The sequence below is a fragment of the Formica exsecta genome, unplaced genomic scaffold (assembly GCF_003651465.1).
Source record: "Formica exsecta isolate Colony F162 unplaced genomic scaffold, ASM365146v1 scaffold137, whole genome shotgun sequence".
In the NCBI taxonomy this organism is placed as follows: Eukaryota; Metazoa; Arthropoda; class Insecta; order Hymenoptera; family Formicidae; genus Formica; species Formica exsecta.
This window is the reverse complement of record NW_021848702.1, coordinates 439811-457576: the sequence shown is the minus strand read 5'-3', so window position 1 is coordinate 457576 and position 17766 is coordinate 439811. Positions and strand designations below refer to the sequence as shown.

Here is a 17766-nt window from a genome sequence, read left to right as displayed (position 1 = left end):
ACATACATACATACATACATACATACAGATATTTTTTAGGAATATGATTTTTCGACGTTTTGGAACATTCTAAACACATTGGCATAGAAAACACGGAAAAAAATTTTGTCACGAAAACAAAGCTTCCTTTATGAGGAAGCAATTAGAGATTAAATACAGGGAACGCACAGCGCAAAAGGTATTATTGTACCGTAAATATTTAAAATAGTTCGAATACGCTTCTAATACTCTGACACATATAAATTAGTGCAATCGATGGTAAATCCATATAATCCAGCAAAAGCTCCGTTCGCGATTGAATTTCCGCTGGTCAATGTTAAAAACGGTTATTTCGTCCGCATTTCCGTCTATGAAATAGAATGCGACACTTATGCAAATATACTGATTTATAAATGTTACTTATATTTCCTCAATTTGCTAGTTTATAAATAGATAGTTTTTTTTCATTTAATTAAATTTTTTATTTAATTGTTTCATTTAATTATATACATATAATAAAATTCTCTTTAACGTACATATTTGTGAATCAATTTGAATCCTAAACTGTCATAGTTATAAAAATCCACTGAATCAAAATTGTCAAAAATTTACAAAGCTAATATGAGGCAATTAATTGTAAGAATATATTCAATTCTTAAATTAATATATATTTGATAGAATTATTTTATAATTTCTACATATTAAATAATCTCGTTTATACTGATTGATTTTTCATTATTCTTAATGAAAAATTTTTATAAATGAAGATTGTATACCTTTGTGATTCGTAGCCTCCGCATCTAGATCCTTGGAGTACCGGAAATTGGCCGGCGCTTTGCGTCCCTTTTTAATCGCTGGCGAACCATCGAGAAGGGCCGCGAGAGTCAACAGCAACCACAATATCCTCAAAACGCTAAAACTAGATATCATTTTAGTAACTTTTATGAGCGTAGAACAGGAAGTGCGTCCGGAAGACAAGACAAGACACTGAAATACGCTCACAGCTGTGGCTTCGATTTATTGCGCGGATATTTCCTCTTGTTGCCCCTTTTTTCTCGTCGTCGTCAGGCAACTGATCGTGTTTTTCCTGCCACTCGTTGAAAAGACTTCCCTCTTCCGTAGAATGACGGCGCAGAAGAGCGAGTAAAGACGCGTCTTCTTATTTTGTCGTCACTACTTTCACCTGTCGCATTCGTTCTTCGCGACGCTATTTATATTGACGTTATTTATTAACAAAAAGTAAAACTGCGAGATATATATCTTTTATCATTAACGCTTTGATTTTTAATTTATAATGTACTTTAAATTATATATATGTATATATATGTATATAATTTAATGATACATATCTTGATCCTATAATTTACAACGGAAGCGTATCAATACATTTTTATATTCTAAATCCTTGAAAATTTTCTTTGTTTTAGCCATAAATTTTCCAAACAATCCTTAAATAATCATAGAAATTATATGTCTATCTGAGCAATAAAATAACTCTGTCATTCTTGTTCTTTCTTTTTCTGTTTTATGTGCTTCAAATGTAGTAGGTGTTTTGTAAAACGGGTTGTGTACATGTGATATAAACGAAACAATAGAAAACGTAGCGACAAAGGGATAAACGGATGAAAAACGAAAGGAGCTGGCCAAAGAATGTGGGTGGCTCAAGATCGATGGATACTAGATCCTTTACATTAAGCTACTGAGCAAACATCAAATGCAGCCGTGACCGAGAAGACGGAGCCACCATGCAAACAATTCCTGTCTCTTCTTTCCTTTCTACTCTTTCTTTCTGAATTGTTCATTTCGTCATAATGCAACCCTCGACTTTCCATCCACCGCATTGCTGCACTTGCGTCATCGTTGTCACTATCACCATGTCACGGAAAAGTCGATGAGCTGCACGAAAGAAGTTTTAATACGGATTCCACGTAATGAATCTCTCTATTGTGATTAGGCTTATTAATCCGCGTCGAATCGTGTAGGATAATTAATTGTTATACCATTAATGAACTGTTGTTGGACGACTATTTCTCAACATCGTGGTTTGCTTTGCAACTCGAATGTTTCCCCAACATGACCACGTCGAATACGTTCTGCCAATAACGGATCAAATATTTGTGCAACGCTCGCGGTATTCTCTGCTGTTTCTCGCCGTCTATATGATTTCAATGTCGATGCGAACCACATTTTAACAGTTTATAATAACTAGATTTTAACGGCTTTTAATATCTACTTTAATACCGCGTTGAACAGCTGACAGAAACAGCTTAGAGAAATTTCAAAATCATTCGAGTAAAATGCAGAATAAAATTATCGAATATTCTCATTGCAGATTCTTTAACATTTTCATTTTGATGTTTCTACAAAAACGCCGAGATTTTTCGAATAATTAACGATTGAAAATATAACAATAGAGATGTAAAACAGATGATAAAATAATATTTTTCAAAATTTTAAGTAGGAAATTCTTATAAAATTTTAATGTAAAGTTTAGAGATTCAAGAATATGTAGCAATGTCAAAAAATAAAAAAAATGTACAGTAAAATATCAACCTCTCTCGTGACATTAGCGTTATGAAAAAAAAAATCTCCAAATCGGCCAAAAAAGCTACGATATAAAAAGATATATTTAATCTTTTTGGAATATGTTGAGAGAGAGGGAGATTATATCGATTGCACAATGGGGTTGTCATCCCATTTCGCCGGAATATTATATAATGCACAGATACGTTAGGGCATTAAATCCGGCTTACAATTAGCCGCCGCGATCGCCGCGACTGGTGATGTGTTCAGTTCGCGTCGGCTTTACCTCGTTTCGACGACCCAGTCACTCTTATTCCAAGTGCAATCCGTTAGACGGTCTAACAAGATATCGGTAAGCAAATTATTCAGGTGCACAGTCACAGGTAACGGCGGCGGCGTTAACCGACTCCGTCTGTGTCACTTATTCGCAGGATGGATAAATAAGGTCTGGGTTAATACGCATAATTTGATTTTCATTATCCCCTATATAATAAGTGTCATGCGCTCACACGAGAACGGAACAATATTTTAACCGAGAGCGTAACGATCGTTTCCCTTCGCGCGAGGAACTCGTCTTTCCTTTTAAAGGGATCTCCGTCTTTGTCTTTTTCGAAGTGTTTTCTCCGTATTTCAGTGTCTCATTATCACAGTGTATCTTGACAAAAAAAGAAAGATAATTTCGATGGTTGTTCGTGAACTAATTGGATAAAAGTGGAGATAATTGTTATCAAAGCAGCAGAATGAACTTGGCGAGATGAGCGACAGGAAGATCGAGAAGGACACGGAGGCCTCGACCCAGAGCACGGATGATTACGTGCTTCATCTCCCACGTCCGCTTAATCTCGAGGAGAAAAAGTACCTATTGGCTGTGGAGAGAGGTGACCTACCCAATGTGAAAAGGCTTTTGCAACTTGCAAATAAGGGCAAAGTAAACATGAATTCCGATTTAAGCGAAGTCAATGCGAAAGCAAAACTATTTCTATACAAAAAATGTCACTATAAGTTTGCAAAGTGTATGTCAATTTTTTAGAACGCACAGGTTTTTATATTTTAATAAGAAAGACAATTTCTTTCCAAATAGAAGAAAAAATTTACTAAAATTATAATTTAATTAAAATTTGATCAATGTTTAATTACATATATGTATCAACGACTAAAATATAAAAACAGTACGCAGATGAAAATTGTAACAACAATTCCGTAAAATGAAGCAGTGAGACCTTTCGCGACATACGCGTTCAATCATTTCAGAGAGAACTGTTGGACATGAATTGTGTGGACAGTCTGGGTCGCGGTGCTTTGACGCTGGCATTAGAAGCGGAAAATTTAGAGATGGTCGAGTTGCTCGTTGTGATGGGAGTGGAGACCAAGGACGCTCTGCTCCACGCCATCGATCAAGAATTTGTAGAGGCGGTCGAGCTGCTATTAGAACACGAAGAACTTCTTACGGCGAACCAAGTGACCGAACAGAATGGTGAGTCAAAATTGACGTTCTCGAAAGATTAACATGCATAATGTATTCTAGATAATTTCTCACAAAACTGTAATTAACCATTCTTCAAAAAGATATATTAACTCGAATGTATCAATTCTAACCGATTTGAGCCGAACCGCTTGTCAAAGCAAAATCAAAATATCACGCGAAGACGCGACTAATTCGCGACATATTAAAAATCAATACACTTAGCGAAAAAATACAAAATGGACGGGATCAATTTGAATCGAATTCGCTCCGACTCTTGTCTCAGCGCACATATATCTTCAAAAAAAGAAGGCCATGGTATTCGGTTATCTACATATGAAGACATGATATGACAACACCATATGGTGCATGAGATGAAAAACAGAACGGAACTAAACGATGATCCCACTCTGCCCTTATCAAGCAATTGATCGAATTTTAATCAATTTAAACCGCTTATCGGACCAAAATTGAAATATCGCGCAATGACGCGGCTAATTATTCGCGAGACACTAAAAATCGACACACTAATGCGCGCTTAACGTATTAATTATGCTCTCTATAAATAATATTACTGCTTTTTATTACTTTAATTTATTTAAATTGATTGTTCTCTAAAAGCTTGACAATTTTACGTCTTATTACATAATCTTAACCCGAATCAGACATTACATTTAGATCGACGAAAAATTAAAAAAAATATTGAAGTATGTGTGTATTTGATTTCAAGTACCGTTGGAGAAATAATTTATTGCTCGTAAAGATCGCGCAACAAAATAATAATTTATAATATTTATCTTATTGCTTTGATTCTTATTCGAAATAATAATTTGATATAACATGAAATAATTCGCCGTGATTATTAAAATGACGATTAATCAACTTTCAACATATAACGCATCCAGTACGCATCCAGAATTACATCGTTAATCGATAAATAAGATTTTTAGCGCTTCTATTCCATTGACCTTCGCTTTGCTACTCGCATTCCGGATTGCAGCCGAGAAGGAAGTTATTCACAGTTGGCAGAAGGTTGATCCGGCATCGGCTAGATATTCGATGGACATGACGCCTTTGGTACTCGCGGCGCAACGTAATAATTATGAGATCTTGAAACTTCTACTGGATAGAGGAGCCACTTTACCGATGCCACACGATGTGAGATGCGGCTGCGATGATTGCCTTCAGGCAGCCACCGGTGAGAGAGAGAGAGAGAGAGAGACGTTGACCAACTTTATTTCGCTACAAAGAACTTTCAAAAATGCACAATTTGTTGATAGAAAACACATAATTGAAATCACCTATTTTAGTCGATCCATTAAGACTGTCATCCACCAGAATATCCGAATACAAAGCTCTAGCGAGTCCAAGTTTAATAGCTCTGAGCTCTACGGATCCTCTAATGACAGCTTTTCAATTGAGCTGGGAACTCAGAGAATTAACCGTATCGGAGCCGGAAAGTAGAGCCGAATATATGAAACTGCGGCGGCAAGTGGAAAAGCAAGTTTCTCCTTTCAGAAAATATTATACAGAGAATACGTTTTTATGCATTGATATAATCGTAATCTCGTTCCGAATAGATTCGCGGTCGATTTGTTGCAACATGTCCGAACCACTACGGAGTTGGATACCATCCTAAATTATGATCCTAAGGAAGAGAATGCCGATCTCAGCAAACAATTGGCTCGACTGGAACAGGCTATACAATATAAGCAAAAAAGATTTGTTTCGCATTCTCACGTTCAACAACTCTTGGCAGCGATTTGGTGAGAGTATTACAGCATTAAAGGCTTGAAACTCATTAATTAACACAATTACACAAAGCATCAAAAAATTTTTTTAACATTTTTTTAACTAACATATCTAAATTCGATTCAAAGGTACGAAGGTGTACCCGGATTTCGAAGAATGTCAACCATGCAGAGAGTCGGTATTCTTGTGAGGACGGCAGTTTTATTTCCATTTTATTGTATGATGTACTATCTGATGCCCGAGTCAAAAACTGGACAACTTATGCGAAGACCTTTCATGAAATTTTTAGTTCACGCGTCGTCCTATTTATTCTTTTTGTGTAAGCTTAATTTTAGTTCTAGAATACAAATTATAAATAGAGAGGAGAAAAAAATAATTTTATAAATCTGCATTGATATGCGTATCTGTAGAAATAATAAAAGCAATACCTTTATTTAATTAATAATTGATACATTACAATGAATGCATTCATAGTTATACTCATGCTGGTATCACAGCGTGCGGAAGTGGAAATAGTTAGACTCCTGGGCACACAGGAAATGAAGAGAAATCTCGAAGCTTATTTAGCTCGGCAAAGAGGCGCGGCTCCAACTCCACTAGAAGGTATTGTCGTGCTTTACGTCTTTGGATTCATATGGGAAGAGATAAGAGAGGTAGGCGTACGCGACAAACAAGCTTTAATTTTTCTCTCTATCTATATGCAGATACACATACATTTTTTCTATGTATAAGTCTGTCTATGTATCTAAGCCGACGCAACTCTCTTCTCAAATTTCAAGGTGTACATAGACGGTCTAAAGTCTTATTTACGGGACATGTGGAATTTTATCGATTTCACCAGAAACATGCTGTATCTGGCGACCGGTGTTCTCAGATTGGCTGCTTATCTTCAACAACGAAGCGAGATACAAATGGATCCGTCCGCTGCGCTGATACCGCGAGAGAACTGGGGCGATTTCGATCCGCAACTGATTGCGGAGGGTCTCTTTGCCGCGGCAAATGTTTTCAGTGCCTTGAAACTTGTCCATCTTTTCAGCATCAATCCGCATCTGGGGCCACTTCAGGTATCATATTTGTCAAAAATCTCATTTCTTTGGTGTTTTCATTAATCTCCTTTTTTGAAAATTCTTCTGCATCTAAATATACCTTTAATTCTGATACTATATAAATGCGTATCTATATGTACAGAGAACTGTACAATATATTTATTTCTTTTTACCATAATATCATAGAAAATTGTGATTTCTGTTTAGATATCATTGGGCAGAATGGTGATCGACATTGTAAAGTTTTTTTTTATCTACACCTTAGTGTTATTCGCCTTCGCCTGCGGCTTAAACCAGTTACTATGGTATTTTACGGAACTGGAGAGAAACAAGTGTTATAGTGGAATGTTGGATCCCTCGTGGGACGCCGGCAGTGACGCCTGCTTAAGATGGAGAAGGTGAATGGAATAATCGAATTGCCAGACACGGATGAGAGACGCGTTCGTTTCCTTCTTTTCAAACTACATCTCTGATACGCGCACGTGTGTGTATGTGTTTTCGCCGTCTAATAATCATGAAAAAATAACAGACCGCGCATTCCTTTTCAAATCTGTAATATTGAATATTGAATTATTTATGAAGAAAACAGCTTTTGCAATACATATAATAAATACGTGACTTTCCTGGAAACATGTAGGAGAAAGTAGGGTAAAACTGGGTAGGCGGATCAAACCGGGTACCTTTGTTTTTTCGTGATAAATGCTACTATCTTTGACTAACTCGTGTTATTAGTTGTAGATTGATGCCATCATTATTTTGAGATGAACCGTGCCCACGTGTACACGATACTTCCTTTTTGAGAGAAACTCAAAATTTTTGGGCCAAAAAAGATCGAGGGCAACAATCGAGTCATTATGGACTTTTTCTACACAGAGCATCTGCTTCGGTAAATGCAGCATTGCATTCTGTACATATTAGAGAGTATATCGCACTAGTTTTGATCGTCACTTTGTACACTGGAATACACAGCGTGTTTATTATTTTTCTTCGTGTTGGGGCAAAACCGGGTATCTACACACCTCATGTAATAAAAAGAGGAAAAACTGTTATCCTGACTTTGTCTTCCTACAAAAAGCAGTTGGAAACGAAAACTACTACTCATAAAAAGAAACTACTAAAAAAAAACTTTTTGAGACCCCCTAAAGTTCAAAAATTAAATAAGAAAGTCTTGCAGCATGTAGAACAAGAGGATATCTTTATTTGTGATTTTTGTCGATAGAATACATGTTTGTATTGTATTTTGATTAAAATAAATCTAGATTTTGTAATTGCACGGTGTTTTACATGTTTTCAAATGGATACCCGGTTTTACCCTACCGCGCGGTAGGGCAAAACCGGGTAGTTTGACTTCTCCAAAAAATCTTGTTATCCTTGGTAACCAAATTTTTTTTTTTCAGCAATTAGCCTCATTTTCTCATAGTTTAAAGTCTACTAAAGACTACTAACGGTCAGCAAAATTTTTTTTACTCTGATTTTTTGTAGGAAGACAAATCCAAAAAAATACACGGTTTTACTACTTTCCCTTATACATTTTTTGAACACAAATCTTTTGAAAAGACCGAGCAGTTTTTCTTAATATATTTTTTCTTTTAGATATAATTTTAACATAATTATCTTTTCAATATATTATTTTATAAATAGATTTCTCATTAAATATTTTCAGATTCAGCAATTTGTTCGAGTCTTGTCAAAGCCTCTTCTGGGCCAGTTTCGGTATGATCGGCATCGAAACTTTCGAACTCTCTGGTACGTTCGTTCATGTAATTCAAATATGCAAAAATAATCTTTTTGTTCTTGTTATAAAATTTACTCATCATCTTTATCTTATCGATTAACACCCATCATTTTCTAAACACCAATATTTTTTTTTTTTCAGGAATCAAATCATACACTCGATTCTGGGGCCTGTTGATGTTCGGATCGTATTCCGTGATCAATGTGATTGTCCTGCTAAATCTACTGATAGCTATGATGAGCAATAGCTATGCTGTTATCGAAGTAAGTCTCCGACTCGAATGATATTTGTGACCTGAATGATCTCGTTAACGGAAACATTGACGCGATAGGAACATTCTGACACGGAGTGGAAATTCGCGCGAACGAAATTATGGATGAGCTACTTCGAGGATAGCGGAACTCTCCCGCCGCCCTTCAACATCTTTCCGCCTCCAAAGTTGCTTTTCCGATTCTTCGGATTGCAAAAGAAGTCCGTCGGTAGACGTTGCAGTCAACGTCGACGTGCACGCGAACACAAGTGAGATATCTTAAACCATTTGCAAATATAAGCAAAATAATATAATACAGAAATAAAATTTACTTTTTTCTATTAACTGATAGTAAATAAGTAACTATAACACTAGTTTACAAAGTTTTGTGCCAGAGCATTTGAACACTGTTTCTAGAGTAATTTTAAACACTGAACACAAATCTGTCATTAAAAAATTTCTATCAGGTCAAGTTTTCGAGAAAAACGGGATTGAAACCTCCAAAAAACGCGTTTTTTACCATCTTTGAAAATTCGTAGCAGACGAATCTGATGTGTAAGAAGCTTCAGACAGGGCTCAAATGAAAGTTTGAATATTGTACTTTAATATAAAAATATCGAATCTTTTACCTGCAATTGGATTGTATGGAACAATCGTTCTATTTGACACAATGCGACTACACTTAAAAACAAAACGCGCCTGAGGTTCGATTGTATCTGCGGTAAAAGATTCGATATTTTTATATTAAAGTACAATGTTCAAATTTTCATTTAAACCCTGTCTGAAGTCTCTTGCACATCGGGTTCGTCTACTATGAATTTTCAAAAATGGTAAAAAACGCGTTCTTTGTGAATTTTAATCCCATTTTTCTTAAAAATCTGACCTGATAGACCATTTTGCCTTGCGAATTTTGATTTAACGCTCCAATATACGTTAAAAAATGTTTTTTCCATTTCTAGCACTAAAAAAAGTGTGATATTTATAAACTAATGTAATTAATACTAGTGTGATTAATAATAACTAGTTAATGTTGGAAACTAATAATTAATTGATTATTAATCTGCAGACAATATTGTATGACGATAAAAGTATGTTTAATTATACATATATATGTATTCCTGTTGTTAATATGTATGTACGATTATTATGTAGATATGGAGCTGTTATGAAAGCTTTGATATGGCGATACATTGTGAACGCGCACAGCGAGCATGAGATGGAACCTGTCACTGAAGACGATGTTCATGAACTTAAGACTGATTTGTCGTCCTGGAGATGCGAACTTCTGGACATTTTGCACAGAAACGGCATGGACATTGGCAGTGTCGATAAAAAAGAAAAAAGTAAGCATTCTTATATAAATATTGCGACATTTTCCAACTACTAAATATCTATTGCTAATAATAAACGACAGTATAGAATAAAATTAAAACTTTTTTTGCAAAAATTTTAATGTAAAACTATATTAAAACTCATATGTTTTTCCTTCTTGTCTAGCTGTATTGGGAAAGAAGATGAAGGTCTGGGAACGAAGACTCATGAAAGACTTCCAAGTATCAGGTCCTGTGAATCCAGCTGACATCGATCTTCAAGAAGAAGTGGCTCTTCAACAACACGAAAACGAAAGCAATGTCGAAAGATGGAGGAGAGTCGCCAGATTAGCGGTATTAACTTCGGCCGAACATCGTTGGACTCAGGTGCATGAGATCCCTCTATTTCATAATATAAAAAAAATCGAAGCTAATAAACTTTCTGTCACGTACGATTTTATATAGGTCGTAAGAAACGCAGTTAAAAGCTCGCAAATCGGCAAGAGCACCAGCAGGGCATCGCTGCAGAATCAACAGAGCCTGAAGAGAGCGATGGAGGAGGCGAAACGTCTGTCACAAAAGAGTCCATTACCATCAATTGTTCCGGTCGAATTACCAGCAACTACAGCAGATACGATACGGCATGTCCTACACGATATCGTAAACGAGACTGAAAATGATGCTAAAACTTCGGAAAGCAAAACTCCGGAACCAATTAGAAACGGAATCGGTTCTCAACCATTCGAATCCATTATTCAGGTGCTAAATTAATAATTTACATTTACGACATCCAAAGCGTTCTATGATAAACGTAAAACAATTTAATTTCTTTCTAAGCAAGAGAGAGAGAGAGAGAGAGAGAGGATCAGTACTAAATAATTTTAAAAAATTTTGAAAGTCATCTAATATAATAAACTATTACATAATTATTTATTAAAAATTGAAATATTGTTTATAAAAATATTTTTTACATAGCCTAAATCTACATCCTCGGTTAATTTCGTCAACGAGACAACTACAAAAGTTACGCCATTGTTACCGCTTCGCACATCACCACCACGAGTGATCAAGAGGAAGGCACCTATTCTATCGAATACTCAATCAACCGGTAATTTTTTTATAGAATTTATATGTGTGAATTACATTATATGAATATTAATTATATGACTATTATTATTAATTATGAAGCGATCATATAATATACAATGTTAAAATTATCAAAATGTGTATCACATTACAAAATATTATTTATATTTAATTATGGCATTTAATTTATGTTATATTATATTATATTATATTATATTATATTATATTATATTTATTGCTAATATATACGAGTATATATTGCGCTATTATTTCTCTCTCTCTCTCTCTTTAGAACAACCGTCAATTTCTACTCAATCCACGTTTACTACGAGTACTACTCCGGCTGTCTCCACTACATCTGTAACTGCTATCGGCACCTCAATCACTGTAACCACGACTATTGTTACCGCTGCTACTTCTACTATTGCAAAATCCACCACTACTGCTACTGTGACGAAAACTACTTCTAGCTCTTCCACAGAAAATCAAAGCAAACCCGCAGCGATTACTGTCACAAATACATCCTTTATTAGCGTCAAAGACGGAAATAGTTCAATCAGAGCACGGCCGAAAGCTTCATATAGTCCTAAACTTTCAATTCCGTCTCTAACGGTTACCTCGGACAGTAACAAAGATAATGATAGAGAGAAGCTCGTAGCTATTCCGCCGCATAGTAAATCTTCGAGAGGAGGATGGCTTTAAATCTAAGGCAAAGGATTATATTAATCAATTGAAATGACAAAATTTATGAAATTATATTATATTTAACATAATTCTTGTCGAAAAAAATGTATATCGATGAAGATTTAAAGATGTTACTTTGACTCTTTTTATTAAAGTTTTGAAATAATATAAAAACCAGTTTTTAGATTCTTTACATCTTCAAAAAAAAATATCTACATTTATTATTTAATCTATTTAATTATTATTTTCCTATATATACATATTAAACATCAAAGACCTCGAAAATAATTTGAGTTATAGAGGATTGAGACATTTTTTTCGTTAAGAATTATTTTATTTAAAAAGTTACAGAGATGCATTGTTCCATATAACTATGTCAAAAAAGATTTAAAGAAACGAAGTTTATATAGATAAAGTATTGCGTATATTTATTTCCTTAAGACTATATATATATATATATGAATATATCCTATTATGTAGTATTTATATCCATTTATATAGCATGCTATGACAATAGTGTGTCGGCAGGAAATGTAATACAGTTAAACATGATATGAAATTAATGCGCACGTATATTGTACAATGCGCATTTTAATATAATTGCGATACGAGCGAATCTAATAAATCCATTTGTTTGCGAAATAATACACCAAAAAAGATATCCAAAGAATTTAATCGAAATGATGTATTTCAAGCAGCTTGAACGACCTTAGTTTGCGGGCCTTTCTGCGCCGAATTGATCTTATCACCCAGCGACAGGGCCATGCCTTGGCTCTTGGCCCTGATACGAATATGACCAACCACTGGTGCGTCGGGTTTATTCAATGGTTTTTCGATAGACAAATTTGCCAAGGCGTCCTCACCGAATATCGATTTAGCATACATATTCGCCGCCATAAATCCACATTGTCCCGAGAGAGCCTATATAGAGAAAAAATTGCGATTTAATAATCTGATAGAAAATAGAAAAATTGTACGTACCTTTTCCGGCGTGAGACAACGCATATTTGTGGACTTCAACAAATGAGCAAGATACTCTCTCAAATCAGATAGAGTCGTGTTGACCGACACTTTATTCTCCCACTCAAATTCGGCCCACATCTGGCGGAATTCCGCGTCGGTACACGTCGCGGGTACTATGTAATCCATGATGTCGATGTGTATATCGTTGAGAACAACAACGCTTCTGTCGGAACCCGCTCCTGATACATCATAAACTGCAAACAAAAAAGTAATAGCCACGTAAATTGCATGCGCCGAAATCGGCAACTTTCCAAGTATCTAGATCGCTCACCGATATTTCCAAATATAATTCCGTTTTCCGTAGATGCGACCTTCACGTTCGCCTTGATACTGGCGAAATCCCTCGGTGCGAGTACGATGGGTTGCGGTCTCTCTACTAACTTCAGATCGCCCATAGTGGCCAGTTCCAAGGTGCAATTCTGCAGAGTGTCTTCCGTTTGATTGACTATCAGTACATCAAGCACAATGTCGTATTGGTTGACATGGACCAAGGCTTCCGCGTAGACTGGATCCGAGAAACCGGTGAGCTGAGTGACTTTACTCAAGACGCTTGGTGCTGGTGCATCTCCGCTAGCACCGGGTCGTCCTACGACAGCTGCACTGAGACTTTGCTCGAATACATCGCCGGCACCACCGGCCAAATCGGATCCCCGACTCAACTGTAAGAATTGAATCGCGTCATCGACTTGGACGATGCTGCCCGGTTTCTCCTTAGCCTTTTGATTTTGCGAGTCCTCTTCCGCTTTCGCAGTCAACATTCTGCCAAGAGCATCGCGACATCCCTCGGTGAAAACTTTTTGTACAAGTGGTGTTGGACAAGCGAGCGATCTAAGGCACAAGGAGATCCTTTCCGCATCATCGTGCGTCATTGCTTTAATGGGAAGACCTGAACGACCTAGCTGTAGCATACTGGACATTATGAGCATCGCTTCTGCCTGTAATCTGTTGCTCTTTTGGATGTTAGTTTCAAGCGTCTTATAACGTAACGCTAACTTTGCCAATGTAGTAGCCAAAGACGCGCCGATGAAAAAGTCGCCGTCCATCATATATTGCACTAACGCTGGTCGCTTCTCCTCCTTTTTTCCTAATAAATTAATTCAAATTTATGTAATAATATATGAAATATCTTTTATATCTAAACTCAAGAGAGTTACTCACGTGCAGATGTAGCACTGAAAGCACTTTGAGTCGCATATGTTCCATCAGATGTGACAAGTTGCGTTGGTGCAGCTTGTGAGTTACCATCTTCAGACTTTTCACCGGCTTGACGTTTATTTTCTGCCTCAAGCAATGGCAATTCGCCTAATGCTGCACGTACGCGGCCCATCACGGCTTCTATATCCTCCTTCGATGTGGCGTATTCACCGAGAATCCAAAGCGCGGCTCTGTGCACTTTTACGGATCGTATGTGAGGAAATACCTAATTCATTAAAATCAAAATTAATTTCTGTTTATCACGCCAATTATAAAGATATATTTATTGATATACTAAATCATATATGCACCTCTAAAAGTTTCTCGACGATTAACGGTCTAAGATTCTCGAATCTCTGAATGGCTTCACGAACAAATACAAGAACATCTGTAGCGGCCGCTTCGTTACTCTCCGACAGAAAATCTGTCAATACAGGAATAACGGTGGCAGCAACATCCGCGAACTTCATGGAGCAAGCGTGGAGGGTTCGTACCAAGAGTTGACGGTATCTGCCAGCATCCTCATGCTCTCCACCAGCTGTCCTGAGAACTTCCTTCTTTAAAAGTTGAACCATTTCCTCGATCGTACGAGTTGTGACCAAATCCATAGCCAGGGCTAAGGTCTTAGTTCTGACTTCTAAAGCTGGTGATCCTATTTATAGTAAATAATAATAATAGTAGCATATAGAAGATCCATTAGCACAATTTGTCATTGTAAGTATCAACACAATACCTAAGACACGAAGTACATCCATCACAAGATCTTGAAGTACTCTTTCATAAACAGGACTATCTTTCATTGCAATTAGTCGATCAAGTACAATGAGCTTGACATTGTTATCACTTTCTTTAACAACCAATTCGATATAGCAGGAGGCTGCGGCTTTGATTGCGGTTGGCGCACTGGAAAGAGTTACCAATGTGCCGGCTGCTTCGTAACGTACTGCGGCACTAGGTGAATTTAGCAAACTATAAATACATCTGATAAAACGTGCCCTTTCTGATGGATTTGCAAGACAAACCTAGAACAAAATAATTTATTATAATATTAATATCTGTATTAGACAAACTATATGCATTCATGCTTTAAACAATAATAAAGTATATTTATTTATACCTTATATATCAATTCAACAATAACCAACTGTAGTATATCGCCAAAACTAGGCACTTGATCAAGGCATGCAGCTAAATAAGCAAGAGCTCTACTCTGATCAGCATGTAACAACATCAGGAATGCGTTTCTTCTGCACGACATATCCTGCTCCCCTTCTAAATACTTTGCTATCAATTCTGGAGCATCTGGTATAAGAAATTCAAAGTTTCTATAAATAGTGAAAATAGCAAGCACTGCGTTGCGTCTGACATAAGAGTGTCTATGCTCTAGACAAGCAATTATTGCTGGCATCAGTGGCTCGAGAAGTTCTGGTTCCTTCAGTTTGCACAAAAATCTATAAATAATAATGAATTATATATAATTTTATTCTTGTAACACATGACCCCTATATACATACAGTCATTTCTATACCTGAGAGTAGATCCCCTGACAAATTCATTAGGATGTTGCAAATCTTTCCTATACGCATCGCATACCAGGATCATCTCCTGCAGGAGCTTGCCATCGGCAGAAGTTTTTGGCACAATCTCCCAGAATATCAACAACAGCTTCTTGATAGTGTGATTCTGCAGAGGTAGAACGAATCTAATGATCGTCATTAGCAGTCCCGGTAATCTTTCACCGCTCAAGATCATGTGAATGGTTTTCTTAAGTGCGTCGATTTTCGTCTGAACATTTCCTTTCTCAAGATCCTGCTTCAGCTGGAGCTCATTCAGGGGCTCCGTGTCGGTCGGGATGTTTATCAGAGTATAGCACGGTTGCTCGGTTATTGCACCCATTTTCTTGGTTCTTCGTAAATTGAGCACGTATCTACAATTAGGATTAAGAAAAACACGTGACAATGTTCGATCTGTCAAAGATTACTCATTTATATATCATCTAAAGACGAGCGTAAAGGAAAACGGTGCGTGTGTCTTACGTGTCAAACCGCGATATTAAGGTGCCTTTACATGGCAGCGTCAAGCGTCGAGCGTCTGCGTAGAAAATTGCGCAGAATCTAATTTCAGCCTAGAATCTATCTCTTTTAAATTATGCGCATTTTTCTGCGCAGACGCTCGACGCTTAATGCTGCCATGTAAAGGCACCTTTAGGATCGCAGGAAGTATCTCGCCGAATCATATGACGATGTCGCTCGTTTGCAGCTGTGTAGATTGTATAGATTGTAAGCATTTCCGACACATGCGCTGATAAAGAAGTATTCGCTTACTGAAAGTCGACGTTCTCTACATTGCCACAGTCGGGTTATGTAGACTTATGTCGATAACAGAGAGAAGTCTAAAGACCTAAAGGTGATTGCACGTGAAAAAATTGTAGTCATAACCGTAAAGCCCGTATCAGACTACGCATTGAAAATTGAAGATTGAAGATTAAAAATTGAAATTTGACTAATAAAAAAAAAAGAAATTAAAATTTTTTTGTCTTAATTGGTCAAATTTCAATCTTGAAACTTCAATCTCAATCTTCAATGCGTAGTCTTAGTAAACAAATCAATCAATCACAGTCAAACATTCCTATTGTTAAAATGCTAAGATTACGACTAAAACTTTTTCACGTGCAATAGCCTTAAGAGAAGTCACACCGGCGTTTTTCGTAGAACTCTTTTATATATAAATATAAATTTTATTAAAATAATTGTATATTAAAACATTTTTTTAAATATATAATTTTTTAAAATAATTTTATTATAGGGGAAAGTTGGGTAAAACCGGATAGGCGGGTCAAACCGGGCACCCCTGTTTTTTCGTAATAAATGCTGCTATCTATGGCTAACTTGTGTTATTAGTTGTAGATTGGCGCCATCATTATTTTAAAACAAATCCTGCCTCTATGCACACGATATCTCTTTTTTAATAAAAGTTCAAAGTTTATATCCCCAAAAAGATCGATATCGAGGCAAGAATCGAGTCGTCGTGCACTTTTTCTATATAGAGCATCAGTTTCGGTAAGTGCACCATTGCATTCTGTATTATTAGAGAGTATATCATATTAGTTTTGATCGGCACTTTGAACGCCGAAATATACAACCGCCGTATTTGTTACTTTCCTTGTGTTGGGGCAAAACCGGGTACTTACACATCTCATATAATGAAAAAAGGAAGAACTGTTATCCTGACATTGTCTCCCTACAAAAAGCAGTTGGAAAAGAAAACTAACGCTCAGAAAAAGAAACTACTAAAAAAAAGTTTTTTGACACCTCTAAAGTTAAAAAGTTAAATAAGAAAGTTCTGTAGCAATGTCGTGTTCGAAAACTCTACTTCAGTGGTGGTGCGGAAAAGAGTTTAATGTACGACAATTCACAATAAAATTCCTGCCAACTAAGGCACTAATGTCCTGCCAAAAAAAAACACTAATTATTTTATTCGACCAATAGAAGTCGAGATATCCAAACTTACCCCTATTTTGAAGATGGCCGCCGACGCACAGGGAAATTTTGTTGGAACTTTGTGAATTCGGGCATCTCCTATGACCTTCTACTCACCCTCAAAAAATTGGCTTGTCTATCCGTTATATATTCGGTGTTTTTGATACTATTTTACTGGACTAAAATGCAGCATTGCATTCTGTACATATTAGAGAATATATCGCATTAGTTTTGATCGTCACT

At 36.5% G+C, this 17766-nt stretch overlaps 3 protein-coding genes across 5 annotated transcripts in view; 1 reads left to right on the top strand and 2 right to left on the bottom strand.

The window, feature by feature from the left end:
* The window catches only part of LOC115245939 (sarcoplasmic reticulum histidine-rich calcium-binding protein-like), a 15593-nt gene extending 14684 nt beyond the window's left edge, over window positions 1–909 (bottom strand). The window contains exon 1 of the mRNA XM_029824462.1: window positions 756–909. Coding sequence (XP_029680322.1) covers window positions 756–909 — 154 coding nt within the window. The remainder of the gene's footprint in view (window positions 1–755) is intronic.
* Window positions 910–2764: 1855 nt separating this feature from the next.
* LOC115245924 (transient-receptor-potential-like protein) lies at window positions 2765–12238 on the top strand. 3 transcript variants are annotated; one of them, XM_029824421.1, is made up of 18 exons: window positions 2803–2854; window positions 3137–3430; window positions 3754–3976; window positions 4965–5162; window positions 5275–5464; window positions 5545–5730; window positions 5845–6035; window positions 6191–6369; window positions 6496–6780; window positions 6970–7160; window positions 8426–8508; window positions 8639–8760; window positions 8829–9016; window positions 9900–10090; window positions 10245–10444; window positions 10523–10816; window positions 11033–11165; window positions 11436–12238. In XM_029824421.1, exons 2-18 carry the CDS (start codon window positions 3257–3259, stop codon window positions 11843–11845), a joined length of 3438 nt encoding a protein of 1145 aa, XP_029680281.1. In that variant the 5' UTR covers window positions 2803–2854; window positions 3137–3256; the 3' UTR covers window positions 11846–12238. The 3 variants fall into 3 exon arrangements, with proteins under 3 accessions (XP_029680280.1, XP_029680281.1, XP_029680283.1); XM_029824420.1 differs by having other exon boundaries at window positions 2765–3430; XM_029824423.1 differs by lacking the exons at window positions 2803–2854; window positions 3137–3430 and having other exon boundaries at window positions 3845–3976; window positions 4907–5162.
* LOC115245925 (coatomer subunit beta) lies at window positions 12148–16092 on the bottom strand. Its single transcript, XM_029824424.1, has 8 exons — window positions 15573–16092; window positions 15162–15495; window positions 14778–15066; window positions 14356–14696; window positions 14009–14270; window positions 13122–13934; window positions 12809–13044; window positions 12148–12748 (listed from the first exon to the last, which is right to left on the bottom strand). The coding sequence occupies exons 1-8, from the start codon at window positions 15938–15940 to the stop codon at window positions 12518–12520; spliced, it is 2874 nt and encodes a 957-aa protein (XP_029680284.1). The 5' UTR covers window positions 15941–16092; the 3' UTR covers window positions 12148–12517.
* Between the last annotated feature and the right edge of the window lie 1674 nt (window positions 16093–17766).

What these genes read in the sequence shown, in the direction of transcription:
- LOC115245924 (XM_029824420.1), top strand. Translation starts at nt 3,257, where the DNA reads ATGAGCGACAGGAAGATCGAGAAGGACACGGAGGCCTCGACCCAGAGC. An exon ending in CGACGTGCACGCGAACACAA is followed by an intron (nt 9,017 to 9,899) that starts GTGAGATATCTT and finishes ATTATTATGTAG; the next exon opens with ATATGGAGCTGTTATGAAAG. An exon ending in ATCGAATACTCAATCAACCG is followed by an intron (nt 11,166 to 11,435) that starts GTAATTTTTTTA and finishes CTCTCTCTTTAG; the next exon opens with AACAACCGTCAATTTCTACT.
- LOC115245925 (XM_029824424.1), bottom strand. Translation starts at nt 15,940, where the DNA reads ATGGGTGCAATAACCGAGCAACCGTGCTATACTCTGATAAACATCCCG. An exon ending in TTGTTGAATTGATATATAAG is followed by an intron (nt 15,067 to 15,161) that starts GTATAAATAAAT and finishes ATTTTGTTCTAG; the next exon opens with GTTTGTCTTGCAAATCCATC. An exon ending in TCGTCGAGAAACTTTTAGAG is followed by an intron (nt 14,271 to 14,355) that starts GTGCATATATGA and finishes TTAATGAATTAG; the next exon opens with GTATTTCCTCACATACGATC.